Source organism: Nestor notabilis, unplaced genomic scaffold (assembly GCF_000696875.1).
Source record: "Nestor notabilis isolate BGI_N333 unplaced genomic scaffold, ASM69687v1 scaffold4753, whole genome shotgun sequence".
In the NCBI taxonomy this organism is placed as follows: Eukaryota; Metazoa; Chordata; class Aves; order Psittaciformes; family Psittacidae; genus Nestor; species Nestor notabilis.
The window spans coordinates 1-19,339 of record NW_009922227.1 but is presented as its reverse complement, the minus strand read 5'-3'; the positions used below and the strand labels follow the sequence as shown (position 1 = coordinate 19,339).

General features: G+C 38.6%; 1 protein-coding gene across 1 annotated transcript in view; it reads left to right on the top strand.

Moving 5' to 3' along the window:
* MAMDC2 (MAM domain containing 2) overlaps positions 1 to 14,659 on the top strand; it is a 40,818-nt gene extending 26,159 nt beyond the window's left edge. The window contains exons 10-14 of the mRNA XM_010011512.1: positions 9,451 to 9,544; positions 11,240 to 11,392; positions 12,814 to 13,073; positions 14,199 to 14,283; positions 14,598 to 14,659. Coding sequence (XP_010009814.1) covers positions 9,451 to 9,544; positions 11,240 to 11,392; positions 12,814 to 13,073; positions 14,199 to 14,283; positions 14,598 to 14,659 — 654 coding nt within the window. The remainder of the gene's footprint in view (positions 1 to 9,450; positions 9,545 to 11,239; positions 11,393 to 12,813; positions 13,074 to 14,198; positions 14,284 to 14,597) is intronic.
* Positions 14,660 to 19,339: the final 4,680 nt, after the last annotated feature.

Sequence of the window (19,339 nt, the reverse complement as noted above, 5' to 3'; positions counted from 1 at the left end):
TGCTGTTCTCGACTGTAATCACAGTATTTGTGGAGATTTCACTAGAGCAGCTCTAGTGAGAGCTAGTTGTGTCTTGGTTTCTCAGTAGGCTCCAGGTTCACTCATTTTTGTTTGTTTGTTTCCTGTGTGACTCGCATCACCATACTTGATTACAGATTTTAATTAATCTAAAAAGTCAGTATTGGTAAGTTCTGGTCAAAATGGGGAACTGATCCTACTTTTCTAAACTCTACCACTGAGTTAAAATATGGAATCAGAAGTCTCTGAAATTTAGAGCAATGGACTTGAAGGATTGAACATCTGGTTGGAGAGGTCACTTTGTTATCTCCCCAACTTAATAAAAACAACATAATATTTCGTATCACCTCGTGAATAAGTCCTTAAGCTGTTATTCCTCATCTGCACTCTTTTTACAAAGATTGACTTTTACACAGATTTGTGTAAGTGCTACTTCTGATTTCTGTAATAGGTTTTCACTATCTGTGAGTCACCTAAGGAAAACCAGTTGGATCACTACATGGTAACACTGAGATAAATCCAGCTTTTTTTCCACTCCGATAGTGCTATGAATATATGACTGAAAGCCTGTCTTATAACTCAAGTATTTCTAAATTACAGGCAAACATCTTAGGTATTTTCCCCACTATAAAATAATTTTTGAAGTGGCAGCAGTTACTGAGTTTAACTTTTCTTGGGGGGAAAAAAAAGTGTTTTTCTTCCAAGTAAATATGCTGCAAAAGAAAAGTTCACCAAAAAAAGGTGCCTAACTGTGTTAAAAGGGAAGTTTATGCTGAAAATTCAAGTCCTAATTGCTGGCTAGTGTTTTCGCTCAGACATCTGATATCTTAAAAATTTGACAGGATTTTTATGTACATTTTTAATGCATAAAACTGAATAGAATTTCTAATTCCCTTTCAACTGATATAGGAAAAAAAAAAATGTCTGCCCAGCACATGCATGATAGAAAAGTTTCTCATAGTATCATCCCAAAATATTAATTGAAAAAAATTTTTTTTTTTTTTTTAAATCATGAAAAGGTATTGGTTAAAAAGGCAAGCTTATAGTCTACTTTTGCCACTGCCTGTTTATGTATTTCTTTATTACTTCTAAAAAGGTTTGGTAGCTTGTGTAATGCAATACATTGTATGAGTAGTGATGACAGCTGAGCACGACTCTTAGAAATGGTTTATAGCCTTTGAGGTGGCAGTGTTTTTACCATCTGACGTTTACACGGAAAGTCTTTTCCAATATGAATTTATGAAGAACTATTTTTATGTTTTCCTAGAAATTGGTACATCTAAAACACTTGTGAAGAAGTTTGCCTAGCATGGAAAGCTTTTCATGAATTGCAGCTTTCATGACTGTAGTTACCAGTCTGTCTGTAGGCAGTAACAGATAGGGAGCAGCACAGAGGACAAAAAGGAAGTCAGGCAAATATCCTTGCTGCTTCTGAGCCCCAAAGATGAAAAACTTGCGTAGTTACAGGTTGTCTGATTGAAATATTCACAAGCACGCTTGAACGAAGTTGCACAGTGGACCAGATTCTGGCTTTTCCTTGCAATCTCATGCCCAAATCTTCAACCTTTATACTTACTTTGTTTGTTTCTTCTTTCCAAGCCAACAGAAGGAAATGAAGGAGCACTATATGGCATTGTATAAATACTTAGCTTTGTTCTCTGTAAAGCTGTATCTGCCTAGCACCTAGTGAAATAGCTGATAAGGAACAGTCATTTCAATGGCCATATTCAATGCAGACCAGAAGTTGAGGTGCATTGGAGCAGTTTTGCTTGACATCAGGGAGAGGTGGGAACCAGCAAGTCAGAGTTCAGGCTCTGGAGAGAGAGGCAGTATACAGAAGCATGAGAGAAACTAGCTCACTGAAGCTTGGCTTCTCTTGTCCTCTTTCCTCCAACCTGTCCTTGTGTCTCTCGCCTCCTCACTGATGCACCTTTGTCTTGTCTATCCCGACCCACAAGCAGCAACACTCCCCTGCTCCCATTCCCCATCTTACTCCTGGCTCCTCAGCTCCAGGCAGTCCAACTTTTTAATTTTTAATCATGCCCATGTTACAGTCTGTTTGCCCTGCTTAGCCCGGTTCATACAAATTTTAGTTTTTCGAAAGCTAATGACTTGACAGAAAGCACAGTTCTGGCACAAAAACCAAACCCTGACACTCTTCATGCTCCTATTCCAAAACCTAGGAGTGCCCAAGCTTTTCAAAGAGTTTTTTTAATAGGGCCAAAATAAAACCTTTTCCATTTCCTAGACTTGTTCTCGGAAATCATGGAGCTGTTTTGGATTAAATCTTCCAAAACAAGCTTGAAGCAGGGACCCAGCATGGAAAGTCTGAGCTGAAATCATTGCGCCTTGACAATGTTATGAACAAGTTTAAAGCAGTCTTTTAATGGAGTGAGGTGGTCTCAAAATCAGATAGAGCTACCAACTTCCCTCTAATGCAGATGTGATGGGTGATGTGCCTGTTGCATTGTTTTCTGAGATGCATCATGACTAGACTTGGATAAGATTTGTAGGCATGCACAGTAGTTTGTCTGATCAATTTTTTGGTTACAGGGTGTGTCTTGTAGATTGGGTCAGTGCCTGTGGAAACAGTAAACAGTCTCCTGGCAGTTCCTTAGTGGCCAGTAAAGTCAGTGAGGCAGCTGTTATGCTGCTTAGCCAGGGAGCCCTGAAGGTCATTAATGATTTAGCAGCCAGAGGACAATTGTTCTAAAATACCTGGTTACCTATGTCCTTCATCTTTCTTCCACTGCAGATATGGCTCCCAAGGCTTTGAAAACAATATAAAATCAGTTTGATGTGTTTTAATTTTGTTAATAAATTTGTTTGCATCTGGACAATAAAAAGGCTCAGATTTTCATCTCTTGGTTCCTGAATGGTTTTTGAAAGTTCTTTTTGAATTAGCTAACTGCAGTCTGGCACAGATTGTTGGCTTGAGTTCTGTGAGCAGGAAACGTGGAGCTGGCCAACAGGCTTTAATGCAACACTTTGAAAAATACCATGTTGAAAAGGTTGGGTGGGTATGATCCAGCTAAGCAAATCATAAATGTTTATATATATATGTATATATGTGTACATACTGCAAATACGTAAATTACATAATGCTAGTGAGAAGGCAGGGAATTTAAAATACTGATTTCTCAATTTGTACTTGAACCACTCTTAGTGTAAGTTCCTATGACCCTATACACATATAGTGTTGTTTTTGTACTCTGTAGTGCTCAGGGAATAAATGTAAGAAGGAAAAACTAAAAAAAGAAAAAAAAAAGAAAAAAATTCCTAACATTTTTTTAAACAAATGAAACCATTCATGCTTTGTTGTATAAGCCTCTTAAAGGGCAGCATAAAAATTTAAGTCTGAAATATGTAGATTCTTTTGAGCTGATTGAATGTACTGAAACTGATCTTCTAATACATATGAGGAGAATGTCAGAGCTAACCGAAGAAAAATTCAGACATGGTGTATGTAACCTGGAGATGCTCACATGCATTGTGGAGCAAGAATCTCCATTTTAATATTGTATGTGTATTTGTGTGTATATGCCACCATGGAAAGATAATTATTTTATGCAATTTCACATCAAAGTCTAATTGCCTAGATTAAAATGAAGGTTTGAGTGCAACGGGGTCTACTTATATCAGATCCGTTCATTTCTGCTAGATTTGGTGTGGCATTCTGAAACTCAGGTTTTCAAAAGCAAACATCTCATGTTGTTTACCCATCCATGCAAGTTGTTGCAATGTTACACAGTGCTGCAGTACTTGAATACCTCCCACAGTGTTCAAAAACATACCCTCACAAAGGCAGCTGGCATTGTAACAGTCCACTCTACTTCCATCAGGGTGGTTGTGGCAGCATTTCTTGGGGTTTTATTCTTTCCGTCTACTTTTTCTTCCTGCTGTTTCTTTTCTCCTCACTCTCTTTCCTTGAGTTCATTTGTTTGTTCCCACCCATCCTCCATAGCTAATTTTAGTTGCAGTTGTGAGAAAGCAAGATCAAGTGACTGAGTGTTGCACTTTAATATTTAAATGTTTTAAAACAAATAAAAGGGAGGACTTTTCCAGAAATGACTAAGCACTGAAATCCTTTGCTGTGCGATGCTGTGGAGGCCAATAGCATTCACACATTTAAGAAGGGATTAGGTAAATTCATGGAAAATGGACCTCACATGACTGTAAATACAGTGGTACTCACTGACCTCCAGTTCAAGTTCTTCAACTCTCTAGGTGGGGCTGAACATAATATAACAGCACAAATGGCTTTACGGTTGATTTGTTTCTTGTATTGTTTTCCCTAAATATCCATTATCACCCCTCCACCTTCCTAGGGCTTGATATGAGGGTTTTCAGACCTTTGTTCTCATAATATCACTGTGATGGTGCTCAATATTAAATTATTCCAGCATTTCTCTTTGCTGCTGAGAAATTTGTGTCTCCTGCTTATCCGCCAAAGTCATAGGTAAGTAACTAAAGCAATCTTGGACATATGATGAAGTCCTAGATCCCTGTAATCAAGTCACTAGTATAAAGGACACAGTTATCCAGTCAGGCACCAAGTAGACGAAAACCGACATCCTAGTCCTCATCTCCTCCTCCTCTGGAAAAACCTCACTTGTGTCAAATAATGGAGCATTTTGGTACTGTTCTGATGCAATCCTTGATGAGTCATTCCACGATATGGTATGCAACCTAAAAAGGCTGGAATGAGCTGCAGTTTTGTAGTATGGCTCTTCTGCCCTACCTTCTCTCACCTCTATACCAAGAAACTTCTTACAGAACAGTCACTAGAAATGCCTGTTTAAAATAAGAACATTAGGGGCTGTAAATAGCAGGATTAGTGCTTGCAAAATGTGAATCCCACTGTCTGTGGTGTTTGACATGGTTATGGAGACAACATACTAAAAACTGTAAAAATTATTCAGGCTAGAAAGCGTTGTCTAAGTGGGTTGCATCTTCACAGTAGCTAAATGAGATATCTTGCATTAAATATTTATTACATACCTCTTTTGGTATCTGTGATATGTAACTGACATTTCCTTTTTTTGCTCCGTTCTGGGTACTTAATGTTGTGATATTACAAGGCCACATCATTTGACAAGAGTCCTTAGTCTAAAGGCAAGAATCTTCCCCTCTTATAAAAAGAGCCAAGGAAACTGTTTCACTCAAAAGAGGATAGAGCCCATAATAGCAGATTTCTGGAAATCCAGGAGGGGCCTGGGGGACAGCTGGGGATACCATTTCTGTGCAGGCAGTATTCTCTACTAGATAGTGCAATCCAGTGAACATAGATGTAGCATCAAAAGCCTCTTGCCCTCGGTTGTTCTGTTAGCTTTATGTTTTTCTTTCATTGTTTGTTTCTGCAACCCATTTATTTGCCCTTGTACAGGAAAGATTTTATAAAATATTTGTTCAAATGTCACAAGCTTATTACCAGTATTATCCAATTATTTATGTAGAAGCTTTCATAATCCATTATTTTCCTGGAGAACCTTATTGTATTTACATGCCAAGAAATTGAACTTGCATGGTGAATGCCATTTTAAATCAATTCATTTTTAAATGACAGATGCTTGCAGACATTCTAATTTTGGCTTAATAGCTTACTTGCATTCTTGATAAATGAGATTCTGACTGTTTAAGACAAAGGAAAACAAGCCATTTAAAATCTGTTTTAATTAAGCTTGTTAAAAGTAATTTGAGTTACACTGATAACGTTTATATTGAACAGCCCTGGGACAATCAGAATGGTTCTCCCGTTCTCCTGTGCTGGCTTACACCCTTATACAGCTGCGTACTAGTGTGACTGACTGGAAAGTCAGGCTCGCTGTTTTGTGAAAACATCTTCACTGTTTCTTTGTGTCATGTCACACTTTTGTTTCTGGTGCTTGAATTATTTTTGGATTTCATAATACTGAGCTTTGTGTCACTGCATGGATGATACAACAGTTGATTCTTGCAAAAACCCACTTCAGACTCCACTGTAATACCTTTCTCCCTAAAGAAATTGAACCTAAATATGAGTATAAGCAACTGACTGAGTTTTGGGTCTACACTGATATATAGTATCTAGTTTAAAACTAGTAATACTCACTAGGATGGAACCAGGTAAATTACTTTGCTTCAGAGGCACAGCTTGCTCTTATGTCACCAGATTTTGCTGCTGTCACAGGTTTTTTTTGTTTGGCTGGTCTGCCTCTCTAATTGAGCAAGAGCTATACTCCCTGGGATAAACAAGTAGCAAAGAAAATACACAGAACCCATAGGGGTCTAGGGGCATCTTCTTTTACCCTGTTCTCAGTCCAGCTCCTTTTACAAGCTCCCCCTTTAGTCCTCCCTTATACTGGAGTTACCCTACTGTATGTCCTGCTCTTTCTTCTCTTCTAAAAGCAGGTAAACTTTATATGCATATGTTTTAATTCACATCTTCTTATAGAGATGCAGAGTGCTAAGGATGAGAAGTCCCTTCTACCTCACTCAGTGCCTGCAGCACAACCCAGCAACATGCCATGGGAGAAGTGAAACTCTGCTCTAACAGCTGTTCTCATCTAGCATTGCTCATTTCTGATATAACCCAGAAAAACAATAAGAACTGATTATCAATACTTTGAGGCTACAGGTCAGGAACATTAATTGAGTACTGGAAAATAAACAAACCAGCTTCCAGGAATCAGGGCAATGATTTGGAAGGAAACTAATGCCCTGGCTGTGTCCTGTTACTGGAACAAAAAGAAGCATGAGAAGAAAGTATGTTTTATTTTTCAGTAACACAGGCAACAATTGACCTTTGATAATGTTTTTAATTTAGCCTCCAAGATAGCATGCAAGTCCAGGAGTTACCTAGTTTGAAACAATTAGTATGTTGTTCGTATGTCATGGTTTATGAACAAAGTGTGAGCTGAGCACAAAGACCCCCCTGTTCTCTTCTCCAAGGCATGAGATAACTTCATAAAGATTTATTTTGGAAGAATTGACCTAGGAAATATTTTAATTCAAACCAAGAACAAATGTAAAGCTTCATGAGATTAGTCCTATCAAGACTATAGAAAGGATTCAGAGACCTGACATAGGGTGAAAATGAGCAGGTGAGTAAATCCAGATAGACACAATTTTGGTAGGTAAAGTTCAAATAGCCAAAAACGTCTCTTCATGAAAAAAAAAAAAAAAAAAATGGAAAGAAAGAAAAATAAAGAAAAAAGAGAGAAAAAAAAGAAAAAAAAAAACCAAAAGGACAAAAGAGGAGTGACGTGTAAATAAAAATATCTTCTACATCATTACTTAAAACTAAATCAAGAATATAACAAAATAAGCCAAGAGGACAATGAACAATTTCAGTACATTTGCTGTAGCTAATACTGGAAATCACATTCCCAAGAAAAGCTCCCCCACCTCTTTGCAATTATAAAGTCTGCTCATGGCAGCATGTCACTCAACACTACAAAAAGCAAGTGGAAAATTAGTAACACCAAAGCTACAGATGACAAAGCTGTACAAGTTTACAAGTGTCACTGAAACAGATCAATCCTTTGATTGTACAGAGGCTACCAGACTAACAGCCTTTGAGAGACCAACAGTTACTGTTATAGTGCTTTTGCAATGGAGGGCTTTCTGCAGGATCCAGTGGGTAATTATGTACCTTGTACGGAACAAATTATTGCAATTTAAGAATAAAGAGCTTGATCCTACTCCCAATGATGTCAATAGGAAAACATCACTTAAAACATGGTTCCACAGTGTGGAAATACTGTTTCACAAATGAGGACTGACTGATCTCACCCTTTCATGTGTGGTTTTCTGAAGATTCTTGGGTTTAGGACTATAATATGTCTTTAGTTTATTACAAATGTTCACCAGAATGCTTTCATTAAAAGTCTGGTGAGTGACGTCCACCCAACGTCTGTAGTTACTGTATGCTTAATTCCAAGAGATGCTACCATTTTTAACAGATTGCGCCTGTTTCTTGAGAATGAACTTAGAAAGTAGGAAACAGTTTTTGTCCTGTTAAACTTTAAGGTTAAGAAAGCAGTTCTACAGAAAAAAGAAAGAAGAAAAAGAAAAAAAGAAGGCAGATTTTAGGCCACTATACTCTCAGCAGTTCTGCATGCTGTGCAGGAGCACTCCTCAAAGTCCACACCTGTAACAGTTTACAAGACAGATAATCATTATTACCAGAATTGGTAGCACTGAATGGAAAATGGTTTTAAAAATTGCTCCATCCTGGGCAGCATAACCGGTACATGCCTCAAAGGTTTAAGTGTAGTTATGTCCCAGGCTGTTTTATAAGCAGATGGGTAAGTAAATAGTACATAGCAAAGCAGTCTTGCAAAATCTGGAATAATGACCATATTGAAGCCTGTTAAAAGAGGACATATTAAATAATACATGAATGACTTTATAAACTTTTTGTGTCCACATGAAACTATATTTGTCATCCAACAGCATTTAACCTCAAATATGTAACTGAGGTGTTTACAGTTATTGCAGAATACTAAAATGTTAGAAGTCTAACAGTCTCCAGCCACTAGCTCAGACCTCATCACAAAGGAATTGTTTTGGAAAGCTCCTCCCAAATTATGGTCATAACCCCAGTGGTCAGACAGATGGTTTGCAGTAGTTAGGCAAAGAAAACTGTCAGCAGTGTTTTCACAAAACAAACCTTATCGTGTCTTCTGCAATTTGAACAGACGTTGGTCAACCCTGGGAGAAGGGCAGATGGGAATCTTACAGTCTCTTTACATTTTATTTTGTCATCTCATGAATGACATGTATTTTTCATGGCAGAATTACTGTGTAGACAAATAAAACTTCTTGGACACTATTTTTAATCTTCACAAACCCAGATAAACGCTGTGAATGATGCTTAGCATGCTTAGCATTTCCAGCCTCCTGCGTTATGATATGGCCTTGTATCATTTATGAATAATCCCATTTTATGCAGTAGTTTCATCTCTTCTCTATCGCTCTTCGGTTTTTTGCCATGGCCATTTCTTTTGGCCATTGCTCGGCATTACTCTTTCAGATCTATTTTTCCATGGATAAAATCTCCTGGTTCTAAGGATAAGATAGCTGAGGACATTTTAGCTGTTCATGTTGGTTTGGAAGGGGGGCAAAAAACCACAACCTCACTAAGTCATGTTTTGTCATACACTTAAAAACATACAGTCCCCTAATAAAAAGTTAACTACATATAGACATACATCATTTGCCTTTAAAAGTGAGAAAACACTTTCTATTGAATGAAAACATGCATCTAAACCCCACTGGATTTGAAATTTCAGTCATTGCCCATATTAGTATGTGCCAGAACAAAGTGGGTTCGTAATTTCTATTCTGTAGATGTGAAAATTATTAGCACATTTGGAAAAATTTACAATTTCAGACTCTTAACAGTGCCAGCTTTTGTTAGATACCTGAAACTTCCTTCATGTATTGCAGGTTGTCTTTGTTAGCTGGTGTAAAAGCTTCTGGGACTGTGGACTTGTGGCCCTGGATGATGTATCATTGAGCCTGGGAAGCTGTCAGGGTGCTGGTAAGACCATGTATATTTGTCATCCAACAGCTGCTACCCTTTTTAATAAGAGTTCATCGCATACCTTCATTTTCCAAGCCCGTCTTACAGCTGCCTTCATCCCACAGTGGTTTCTTTTCCTTTTCCAAAAAGTATTGCATAAACCCTATTTTTGCAGTAGCATACATACAGTGAGGAACAGTTTTTGTTCACAGGTGTGCCAGCTAAATCCTAATCAGCATCATGTAACTGACTCTGGTGCAGTTGTATACAAGTGAGCATCCTTTGGGGCACTACAATATAAACCAAAACAAGCAAACAAACGAAGAAAACCCAACAAAAAACCAAAACCATCAGTCCAACTGAGGGGAAAGGAGTTTTCAGATGGCTTTTAGGAAACCCGGAATGGACCCAAAAGCAGTATTTTCAAAACATAGTGTCATTCTTTTTAGTCCAGAAGTACAGTTGTGCAAGGCCAAGACATAGTCCCTTTTCTGAACTGCAGTTCTCTAATGAAGACAGGTGAGTCTAAGTCTCCCTTTTGCAGTGGGAGGAACTGAATGCTTTTGCGCAAGACTGCGCCCCCTGAGATGCACAGGTTAACCTCTTTGAACTCACCCTCTTCTGGGGCTCCTTGAGGTTTGACAATGCAATGACTGTATTCTAATTTGGAAATCATTCCCACGAGACAGGCATCTATCTATAATCCCATTCTTCTTCAGAATAAAGCCATGCCTTTGAAATGGTGATAAGACTCATCTGCAATGCCATTTATACTCCCATGTAATAATAACTTTTTAATGACCTCTTTTGATTGCATTTCATGCATTCAGGCAGCTAACCACTATGGAACAGAAAGAGGTCACATATATAAAACAAGGTGCTATTTCTCTAAAGAATTTCGAACAGTAATCTGTGTTGCCTTTCTGTATTTCCTAAGTAACTTGAAAAGGAACCAAAGGTGAAGAACTGATGCTTGGATGTGTAGTCATACTGGGACTTTTCACTGATGGCAGCAGAAAAATGTCCCAAAAATGCCCCAGTGTACATGAGGTATCAAGGCTTCCTTCTTTGCAAGAGGTGAAAGCAGCTCAGAGAGTCTGCTCCTGAGCTACATATTTGGATCACAGCAGAAGAGCTGACAGAAGCTTCCTGGCAAGCACCTGAATTGTTACTCTCTTCTGCATAATTGAACAGAATTGAAGTCATGAAAATAATCTAGTAATTGCAGCTCTGTGGTCTGTTGTATGTGGTATTAGAATCTGGTGCCATGGCAACATAGGAGAGCTAAATGTGGTGTTTGATTTCAGATCATAGAAACTCCAGTCTTTGACAAGACGCATTTAAAATGCATGGTATACACGCTGGAGCTCATTAAACTGCTTGAGGTGCCACAGTAGTGAAGAAAACTACACTGGTGTAGCCCATTGTGGAGTAAGAGTTATGATGACGTAATAGACTGTATGAGGTGTTTTACAGAATACTAGTACACGCTAGTGAGCCAGAGTCAGGCACAGATTTCCCCAACCCTGTGAAGAAAATGAAATTAAATTTCATAAATTAGTTTGAAGCTTTCTTAAGCTTGTGACTACTGGAAGTATTGCTAGGTAGATAGGAGTGATTTCAGCAGGTGAGTGGAAGTGATACATTACTGGTATAATTTCTCCATATATGTCTAATATATTTGCAGTTTTAAACAATGTCTTCTCCTTATAGATCTACAGCTGCCCAATCCTGGGGAGTGTAATTTTGAAAAAGATGAGTGTGTGTTTACCCAGAAGAAGAGAGGTCGTGGGAGCTGGCACCGGAGGAGGGGTCCAACTCCCACTTCTTACACCGGACCGAAAGGAGACCACACTACTGGGGTAGGTGAGTTAAGCTCCACACTGAACTTTCAGAACAGAGATTGATAGCTAAGAAAAAATTCTTTGAAATTATAACCTAGAACACAAAGTTTTTACTATTCTGTTCAGAACAGTTATTAATGAAATGAAGTAAACGCATTTCTTAGGGACACAGGAATGGTTTTGAGAATGTGACGTTTCATCTGAATTATCTGCAAGCCAACTGGGTAATTCAGTCTTCATGTTTTAAAGTAGCCCTTTCCTTTGCGAGAAAAAAAGACAGGATGACTTCCTAGACCCTGCAGAAATGCCTGCTTCCAAACCCCTAGTTTACATGAATATTCAATAAAACTAAAAGGCAAACAAGCAGTTGGGATCTCTTCTACCTGAACACTTGAAAGAAAACATGGGTAAGAAAAGAAGTCCCACAGACTCTTTGTCTTGAAAATCTGCTCCATAACCATGGAGCAGATGTAATTTAAAGTATTTTTACATTAAATATATGTAAATTAAAGTATTTAGGCAAGTGGGGCCCCTATTAGCATGAATGAGCACACAGAAAACTACAGCAGAATTGCCCCCGCTCTTGGGGCAGTACTGATGATTTTTGGAAGTGATGAACTGCATTGGGTGCTTGTGTTCCTCCAGAAGAGGACCTCAGTAACAACTCCACTTACTTCAGCATAATGGATGCAACTGCTGTAAGGCTTGTGAACTTTAAATAGGTTTAAAAAGGCTTCGTGGGCCTTTGGATTTGCCCTCTTTCACAGTGGTTAGCATTCATTCAACAAGTTATAAAGTCAGTTGCAGACACGCTGGTTTATTCACAGTAGCTGTCTATCTGGTCTGTTAATAATTTTAGCCAGACTACAAAAGCAGTTGGCCTGCCTAAAAGGCTCACCAAAAGCTATTACTATTCTGTCAACTGTGAGTGTAAACCATGTTGAGCATTATCAAGGGTAGTTATTTCAGCTGTGAGTACGAAGTCTCACTCTATGCAAGCTTAATTCAAGTTGCTTTGGAAAACTAGTTTGTTTTTAGTTAATAAAACAACAAATGCTCCTAGTTAGCAAAATAACAGGTGGTTTGTCTTGCTTCTGATCTCTTTATCTAAGAAGATGGCTTTGTGCACATTCAGCAAAATCTCACTTTCCCATCTCCTGGTAGAATTTCTGTAATAGCTGCATCCTGCAGATTGTATGGCCAAAATTCTACATGTGGAATTGCAAATGCATTTAGGAATGTTTCTCTTTGGCTTGAAATAGCAGATGACCAAGAAATTATGTTCTTCCATTGTTAATTCTAAATAGTACTGACTCTGGCATAAAAATCTTTATCAAAATAGTTTCAATAACAGTTTTTTATATACTGAGCATGTTGAGCATAGTGAACATGCAGATAGAATGCATTCTACTTTGCTAATATTTGCTTGCGTATCTTTTGAAGGATATTACATGTACATAGAGGCATCCGACATGGTCTATGGACAGAGAGCATACCTAGTTTCAAGATCACTGAGAGGAACCTCTGGAAAACAGTGCTTGACATTTTTCTATAACATGTATGGAGCTGGGACTGGATTATTAAGTGTTTATCTAAAGAAGGAGGGTGATGACAATGAGATTCCTTTGTGGAGGAGGACAGGGGAACAAAGCATCTCATGGCTAAGGGGACTGATAGAATATGAAAGTGATAGAAATTACCAGGTAAGAAAAAAACCCCCAACCTAACCCAACCCAACCAACAACCAAACCAAACCAAACCAGAAAAAACCAACCCAACAAAAACCAGTCAAAACGGAATATTGAACTGAACTATGTGCTAAAATCCAAGTTTTGGATTGTATTTAAAAAAAAAAAAGAAAAAAAAAGTTAAATGTAGATAGCATTGAATGGACACCAGAACAAGCTGAAGCAACATGTAATTTCTTAAAAATGAAGGTAGGGAAGGAATTATTGAAGACATTAATAGGTTTCAAGTATGAAAATAGTTCATTAATTAAAAAAAAAAAAAAGAAGTGTTTAAATGCTGTTTTCCCATTATTTCTTGTCAGCAGTAATATTTTTTTGTCACTTGCAGAATTTCTTTTCCTTCAGCTGTCTAAAGCCCTGTCTAGATTTATCACCACTACGCTGTGATAAAATGACTGCTTCTTGCAGGACTGTCTTTCTGAGGTGGCACCAAAGGCAAGGGATGTTACCAAGCCAGAGCTCTGCCTTTGGTTTCAACAGTGCTATCATTTCAGTATTGCCAGAGACAAAGCCTACTTCAATTTCTCTGTCAAAGAGGAAACTGAAATTACTGCACTGATCGTTAACCAAGGATGTTGTCTGTGGGGGTTTTTTAATCACTTTGCCTTAAGAGTTTGGAAATTATTTAGGAAACAATCACATCAAAACAAACAAAACCAGCAACAAACCCCACACAAATGACAAAAAGAAACCTTTTACTGAAAAACAAGTTTAGCTTCATTAGTAAGACCACAACAATATTGTCATGCTTTTTCTCCCCTCCAAGTCTTGCTTACATACGGACCACACATAGCTACACATTTGGGCTGAAAAGATAGAAATGCCGTGTCACTAGAGAAAAAGTATGAGTTGTCTGTAACACACAGTGATTTCCTAACAAAGTGTGCAAACAGATTTGCTTCAGCATAGCACACACCCAAATTCTCTGATCAATCAGTCCACTGATGGAGTGCGGAAGTTTCCTTCCAAGAAGTGGGCTTTCCAGAGAGACTAGATCATTGCGTAGACTGCTTGGTTCTACTTTTTTTTAGTCCTTCCTCTCCTGTGGGATTCATTAAAAGCTGTATCTTACCCTTACAGATTATTTTTGAGGCAATCCGTGGTGTGTCGATGAGAAGTGACACTGCTATTGATGATATTCTGTTCCAGGCAGGACCCTGTTTAGGTAAGTTTAAACAGTTTCTCTTACAGCAATTCACAGCACATCTTGTAATTAGAGAGGTGATACGTCTTCCGTTGAACCCCCAATGAATGGATCTGAATTTAGTATTGTGCTGCTGGATTGGTGCAGAATTCTTTTTCTAGTAAGATGCGAGACGATCCTCAGAATCTGCACTTGTAAAGATGCTGTAGCTCTTTTAAAAAAACGTACGGCTGTCTCATTTAAATACAGCATGGTAATAACATTCTGTCTTATGCATTCTTATGTATGATAAAAATACAAATAGTTACAGTATTTTCCCCTTCTTTGTGTTCTAGAAGTGGAAGAAATTCAATTCTCATCAGGCTATCCTGATAGCTTAAATGAAATTGAGTATTAAATACAGTCACAGTCTGCTGAAAGGAACAAAGTGCACAGAAGACCTGTATGTGAGAAACTGCACAAATTGCTTATTTTAAAATATGTTTCAAGTAAATACTGGACTGGTTTGAGTATGCACCAATGTATAGGAAGAACACAGAGCACTCCTGTTCCTCGCCTTTGAAATGAAATTACTGACTCAGGGCTTCTTAGACTGTTGGGGGATTTTTTTTACATTTTTTCTCTTTTGCATGAGTTTTGCATCAGTTATTACATAAATGCTTCCCATTTTGCACAGATCATTCATTTTAATGCACCTTTTTTTAAAAAAAAACCAAACAAAACAAAAACCCCCACCTTTCTGGTATACAGGTAAAAAGAGAAAAGTAAAGGTGCACAACTAAAATCCAATATTGTATCATCTTAAATCTGCATTCAGTGAATGTTTTGTGTTGGGTACAGAATGGATTTTTGTTAAGGAAATTATAAATATTTTGAAATAATAAAGAAAATAGTATTACCTACTAGCAATAGCCTACAGGTTAAGTGCAATTATTCATGATGACAAATCTCTCTGGGAAACTCTTAACACTCTGCTGGCAATTTTTTATGGTTTTGTATTCTTTAACAAATATATTCATCTTCCTTACCGATATCAAACTCACTTTCAGTGTTCCAGTATAATTCAGAGTAAGCTGCTAACATTTTGAACTACAGGAAATGAAACCCTTTGAAGCCATGTTTTGTGGCATACAAGTTGTATTGTTTGGGTTTTTTTTTTAATAAATCAGATTGTACACTCACAGCAAATGTACGTACACTTTACCCAACCACAGATGCCTTGCATTATATTAGTAGGAAACTGAATTCACACAACATATTAATTTTTAAAATTTGATGTGCTTGTATGCAAGGTTTTGTTTTGAAATTTATAACTTTCTAATAAAATGTAAGTTTGAAAACCATCTTATTGCTCTGCTCTAGACTTTATAGTTATTAGTGTAATGAGAAACAACTGAATCTAACAGCCTGAATTCACTATTTTGAATATGTGGGTCACATCACCTAAGACATCTGACAGAAAGCAATCTGATCTCATACAGGAAGTTCCTGTATTAAGCCATTGAAACAATTCTTACAACCACCAAATTCAAGTTGTTGCCACAAGATGCGAGCTCTGCATAGTGGGAATAGCCTTTTCTCCTTTCAGAACAAAGTACACATTTTTCCAAACAGCCTGTAAGGATGAACAGCACCTAGGACAATCTAGCCCCTTGAATCTGCAGTAAGTTTTCATGCTGGTGACACAAACAACTGAAGAGATTGTTCAATTGAATACATTCAGTACTAATGTGTTTATGTGACCACACAGATTGAAGCAGTTTATTATTTCCTAGAGACTGAGGAAGAGTCAAAAAGAACTGACATCTTAACTGCCTATCCTAGCTACCTGCAGTCCCCCGTTGGCAGCTGGTTATGAACACATCACTTCTTCTATCATTCTAAAAATGAAAGCAACCAGAAACAATGAACTGTTTCCTAAGAGTCAGTGTTGTTCTGTAAAGCATATGCTTTGGTATCAACATTCAGATCAAATTATTTAAGCAGAAAGTAAGCGAAAAAGAAGTGGTTAAAATCATCAGACTTGATGGTTCTCCATACTTCTGATGGGACTTTCCTGTAAGCAGAATGAAGCACAAAGTATAACTTTTGGATTCCTGTCTCTAAAAATTTATGCAACTCTGCTTTATTCGATCAAAGTAATCAGATTTAGGCTGATATGAGTAAGAACATAAGCAAAGTACTCTATCCTGCTTTCCATCGAGTGTCCTCTAGAGACCTCACTGATATGATGATTTTGTTGGAATCACAGATGGTAGTGTTCATCCATAGGGCGTGAAGCACTGTCCTGACTGCAAGAAAAAGCCTAAACTCTTCTTTCAGTAGGGAACAACAGCAACTTCCTACACATTTCTGCTGCAGGCGTTAAAGAATAAAGGGAAAACTTCAAAGATTACTTTAAATTACTTCAATGCCTGCTGAATATCAGTCTATAGAATAGGAAATTCAGGGACTAGTGAAAGAACGGCTGGAAAACATCTGAAAACTAGGGAAGGTGCATTTACATTTACCCCCTATCAAATTTCAGTTTTATGCTGAGATACAAAACATTCCATCAACTCTGTCCAAATAGAAAACTCCCCATGCAACTTATTTCTGCCCTGGATCCATTTATATTTACTCTCTGTTCCTTTCTTACTGCTGCAGTAGCCGTACAGGGACCAGAGCAGGGCAAAGAACAGCCCTGAGGCGTGCTATAATAGGACTGTTTACTATCTGAAAATTTCTTTAAAAGCTACTGGAGAACCTACAAATAACTGCTTTGATTCAAAAGCAGCTGTAACATGCAAACACTAACAGGCTTGTATATGATGGCTCTAAATGTAGCTTTGTGCAGAGTGGAACTGAATTTGTCCGAGATACAGAAAAAGCTCTTTTATTGCCCTCTTGTTTCATTCTCTATTATTTAAATATTTTCCATTGGTTAACTTTTTTTTTCCATTATCCTTATTAATTTTCAAAAAGAGAGCGCAATTTATATCTCAGTTATGCCAAAGAAAAACCGAAATAACACCACAAACTACCACTGTTATTCTAGCTTTACGCTAATGTAAATGAAACCAAGTTTCTCAGTTGCTTAAGCGTGAATTAATGAATGAATGAATTTTCAATACTCTATTACATTACTTTGCTCGATATTCATCTTCTTGCTGTTTTCTTCCCATACTTCCTCTGTTGTTTTCCTGTCCACCTCCTGCACCTTTCTGTCTTTCCCACCTGCATATGGTTTTCCTAAACATAAGCATTTTGGTCTCTTAGCCAACTGCGTGTTCTGCTATGTTCCTTTGCTCACTGCTAAGTACTGTAATTACATCTCACTGCTCTTACATTCTGTATTGGCTTTTACATCCTCCCTTTATTCTTTTGAGAACTCCCCTTGGTCTAAGCACTGCCTACTTTGCGGCCCCTGGCATCTCTTTTTTCCAGGTCTCACTGGCACCCATACTCACCAGATCCTGGAAAATGCTCCCTGACAAATTCTAGTAAAAACAGATCTCTTCAGCAGCCTTTAGTGGGAGTATCTTGAAATGGCTCCTTAATCTATTGCCTCCTTCTCTTTTGGCTGGAAGTCACTGTTAATGAGTTCAAATCTGCCCTTTTGGTCTGCAAGCTTAAGACATAACTGATTTAGGAGACTCTATTAACTAAGTGAAACATTACCTACACATAAATTGGCTAATACTTTAATTAACTAGACACACTGTAGTGGTTTAAGCCCAGCTGGTAACTCAGAACCAGGCAGCTGCTTGCTCACTCTCCCTTTTTCCCCTCCTACTCCCAGCAGGATAGGGATGAGAATCGAAAGAACGCAAATCCCACAGGTTGAGATAAGAACAGTCCAGTAACTAAGGTATAATACAAAACCACTACTAGTAGTAATAATAATGATAAGGGAAACAACAAGGGGAGAGGACACAATTGCTCACCACCTGCCAACCGATACCCAGCCCAACCCAAGCAGTGATCTGGGCCTTCTGGGTGACTCCCCCCAGTTTCTATACTGGGCATGACGTGCTGTGGTATGGAATACCCCTTTGGCCAGTTTGGGTCAGGTGTCCTGTCTCTGCTTCCTCCTGGCTTCCCCTCTTCCCTGGCAGAGCATGAGACCATATTTGAAATGTGGCTACAAAGAGGGTGGAGACTCCCTTTTTACAAGGAGTCACATGGAGAAGACAAGAGGTAATGGGCACAGTTATTCCTGGAGAGATTCTAATTTGACACAAGAGGAAAATTTTTCACAATGAGAACAATCAGCCATTGGAATAATCTCCCCAGGGAAGTGCTGAACTTCCCAACACTGGACCCATTTAAGATTCAGCTGGATAGGGTGTTGGGACGCCTAGTCTAAGTCATGCTTTGCCAAGAAAGGTTGGATCAGATAGCCCTTGAGGTCCCTTCCAAGCTGGTATTCTACAATTCTATGACTTGCAGGATACTATAGACATAGTTCCTTAGGTACAGGCAGCATGGCAAGCCTCTGGATGCCAAGTATCTGGTTCATACTGGAAAAACATTGTTTTCCTTATAAACTTTCTAGGACAAATCACTCTAGTTATGTGTTGATTTCTTTACTTAAGCACAAGCAGTTTCTTAGCTGTCTTTGCTTTAGCAGTCTTAATCAGCCTCCCTGTCCCTCATAGAAGCTTTGGCCAGTTACTAGGCCTTGTAAGCAGCAGGAACTCTTGGTCTGAGAGAAAAAGTAGAGCATGTGGGAAAGGTAAGGCATCTGCAGGAGTCCCAGTGCCACTGGTGATCGCCCAGCTGCCAAAATCTCACACACAAGCATTCATCTAGGATCATTTATAAAGGACATCTGTCCTTCCTACGGACTTTATGAAGGAACAAATGCTTTCCCTATTGTTTCGTTAAAAACAAAGAAGAAGCAAACAAACTCAGACAGGTGCTGGAATAGGAAAACAAGGAGAGTTCGCTTGCCCGGAGCCCACGCCTGTCCCCGTGAAGGACGGGGGTACGCAGAAGGTGCCCAGCCCTGCAGCACCGGCCGACCGACTTCTCGGCTGTGCTGCCACCTCGTGGGAACGCCGCTACGCCACTCCCGCGCCGCGGTACGCTGCCA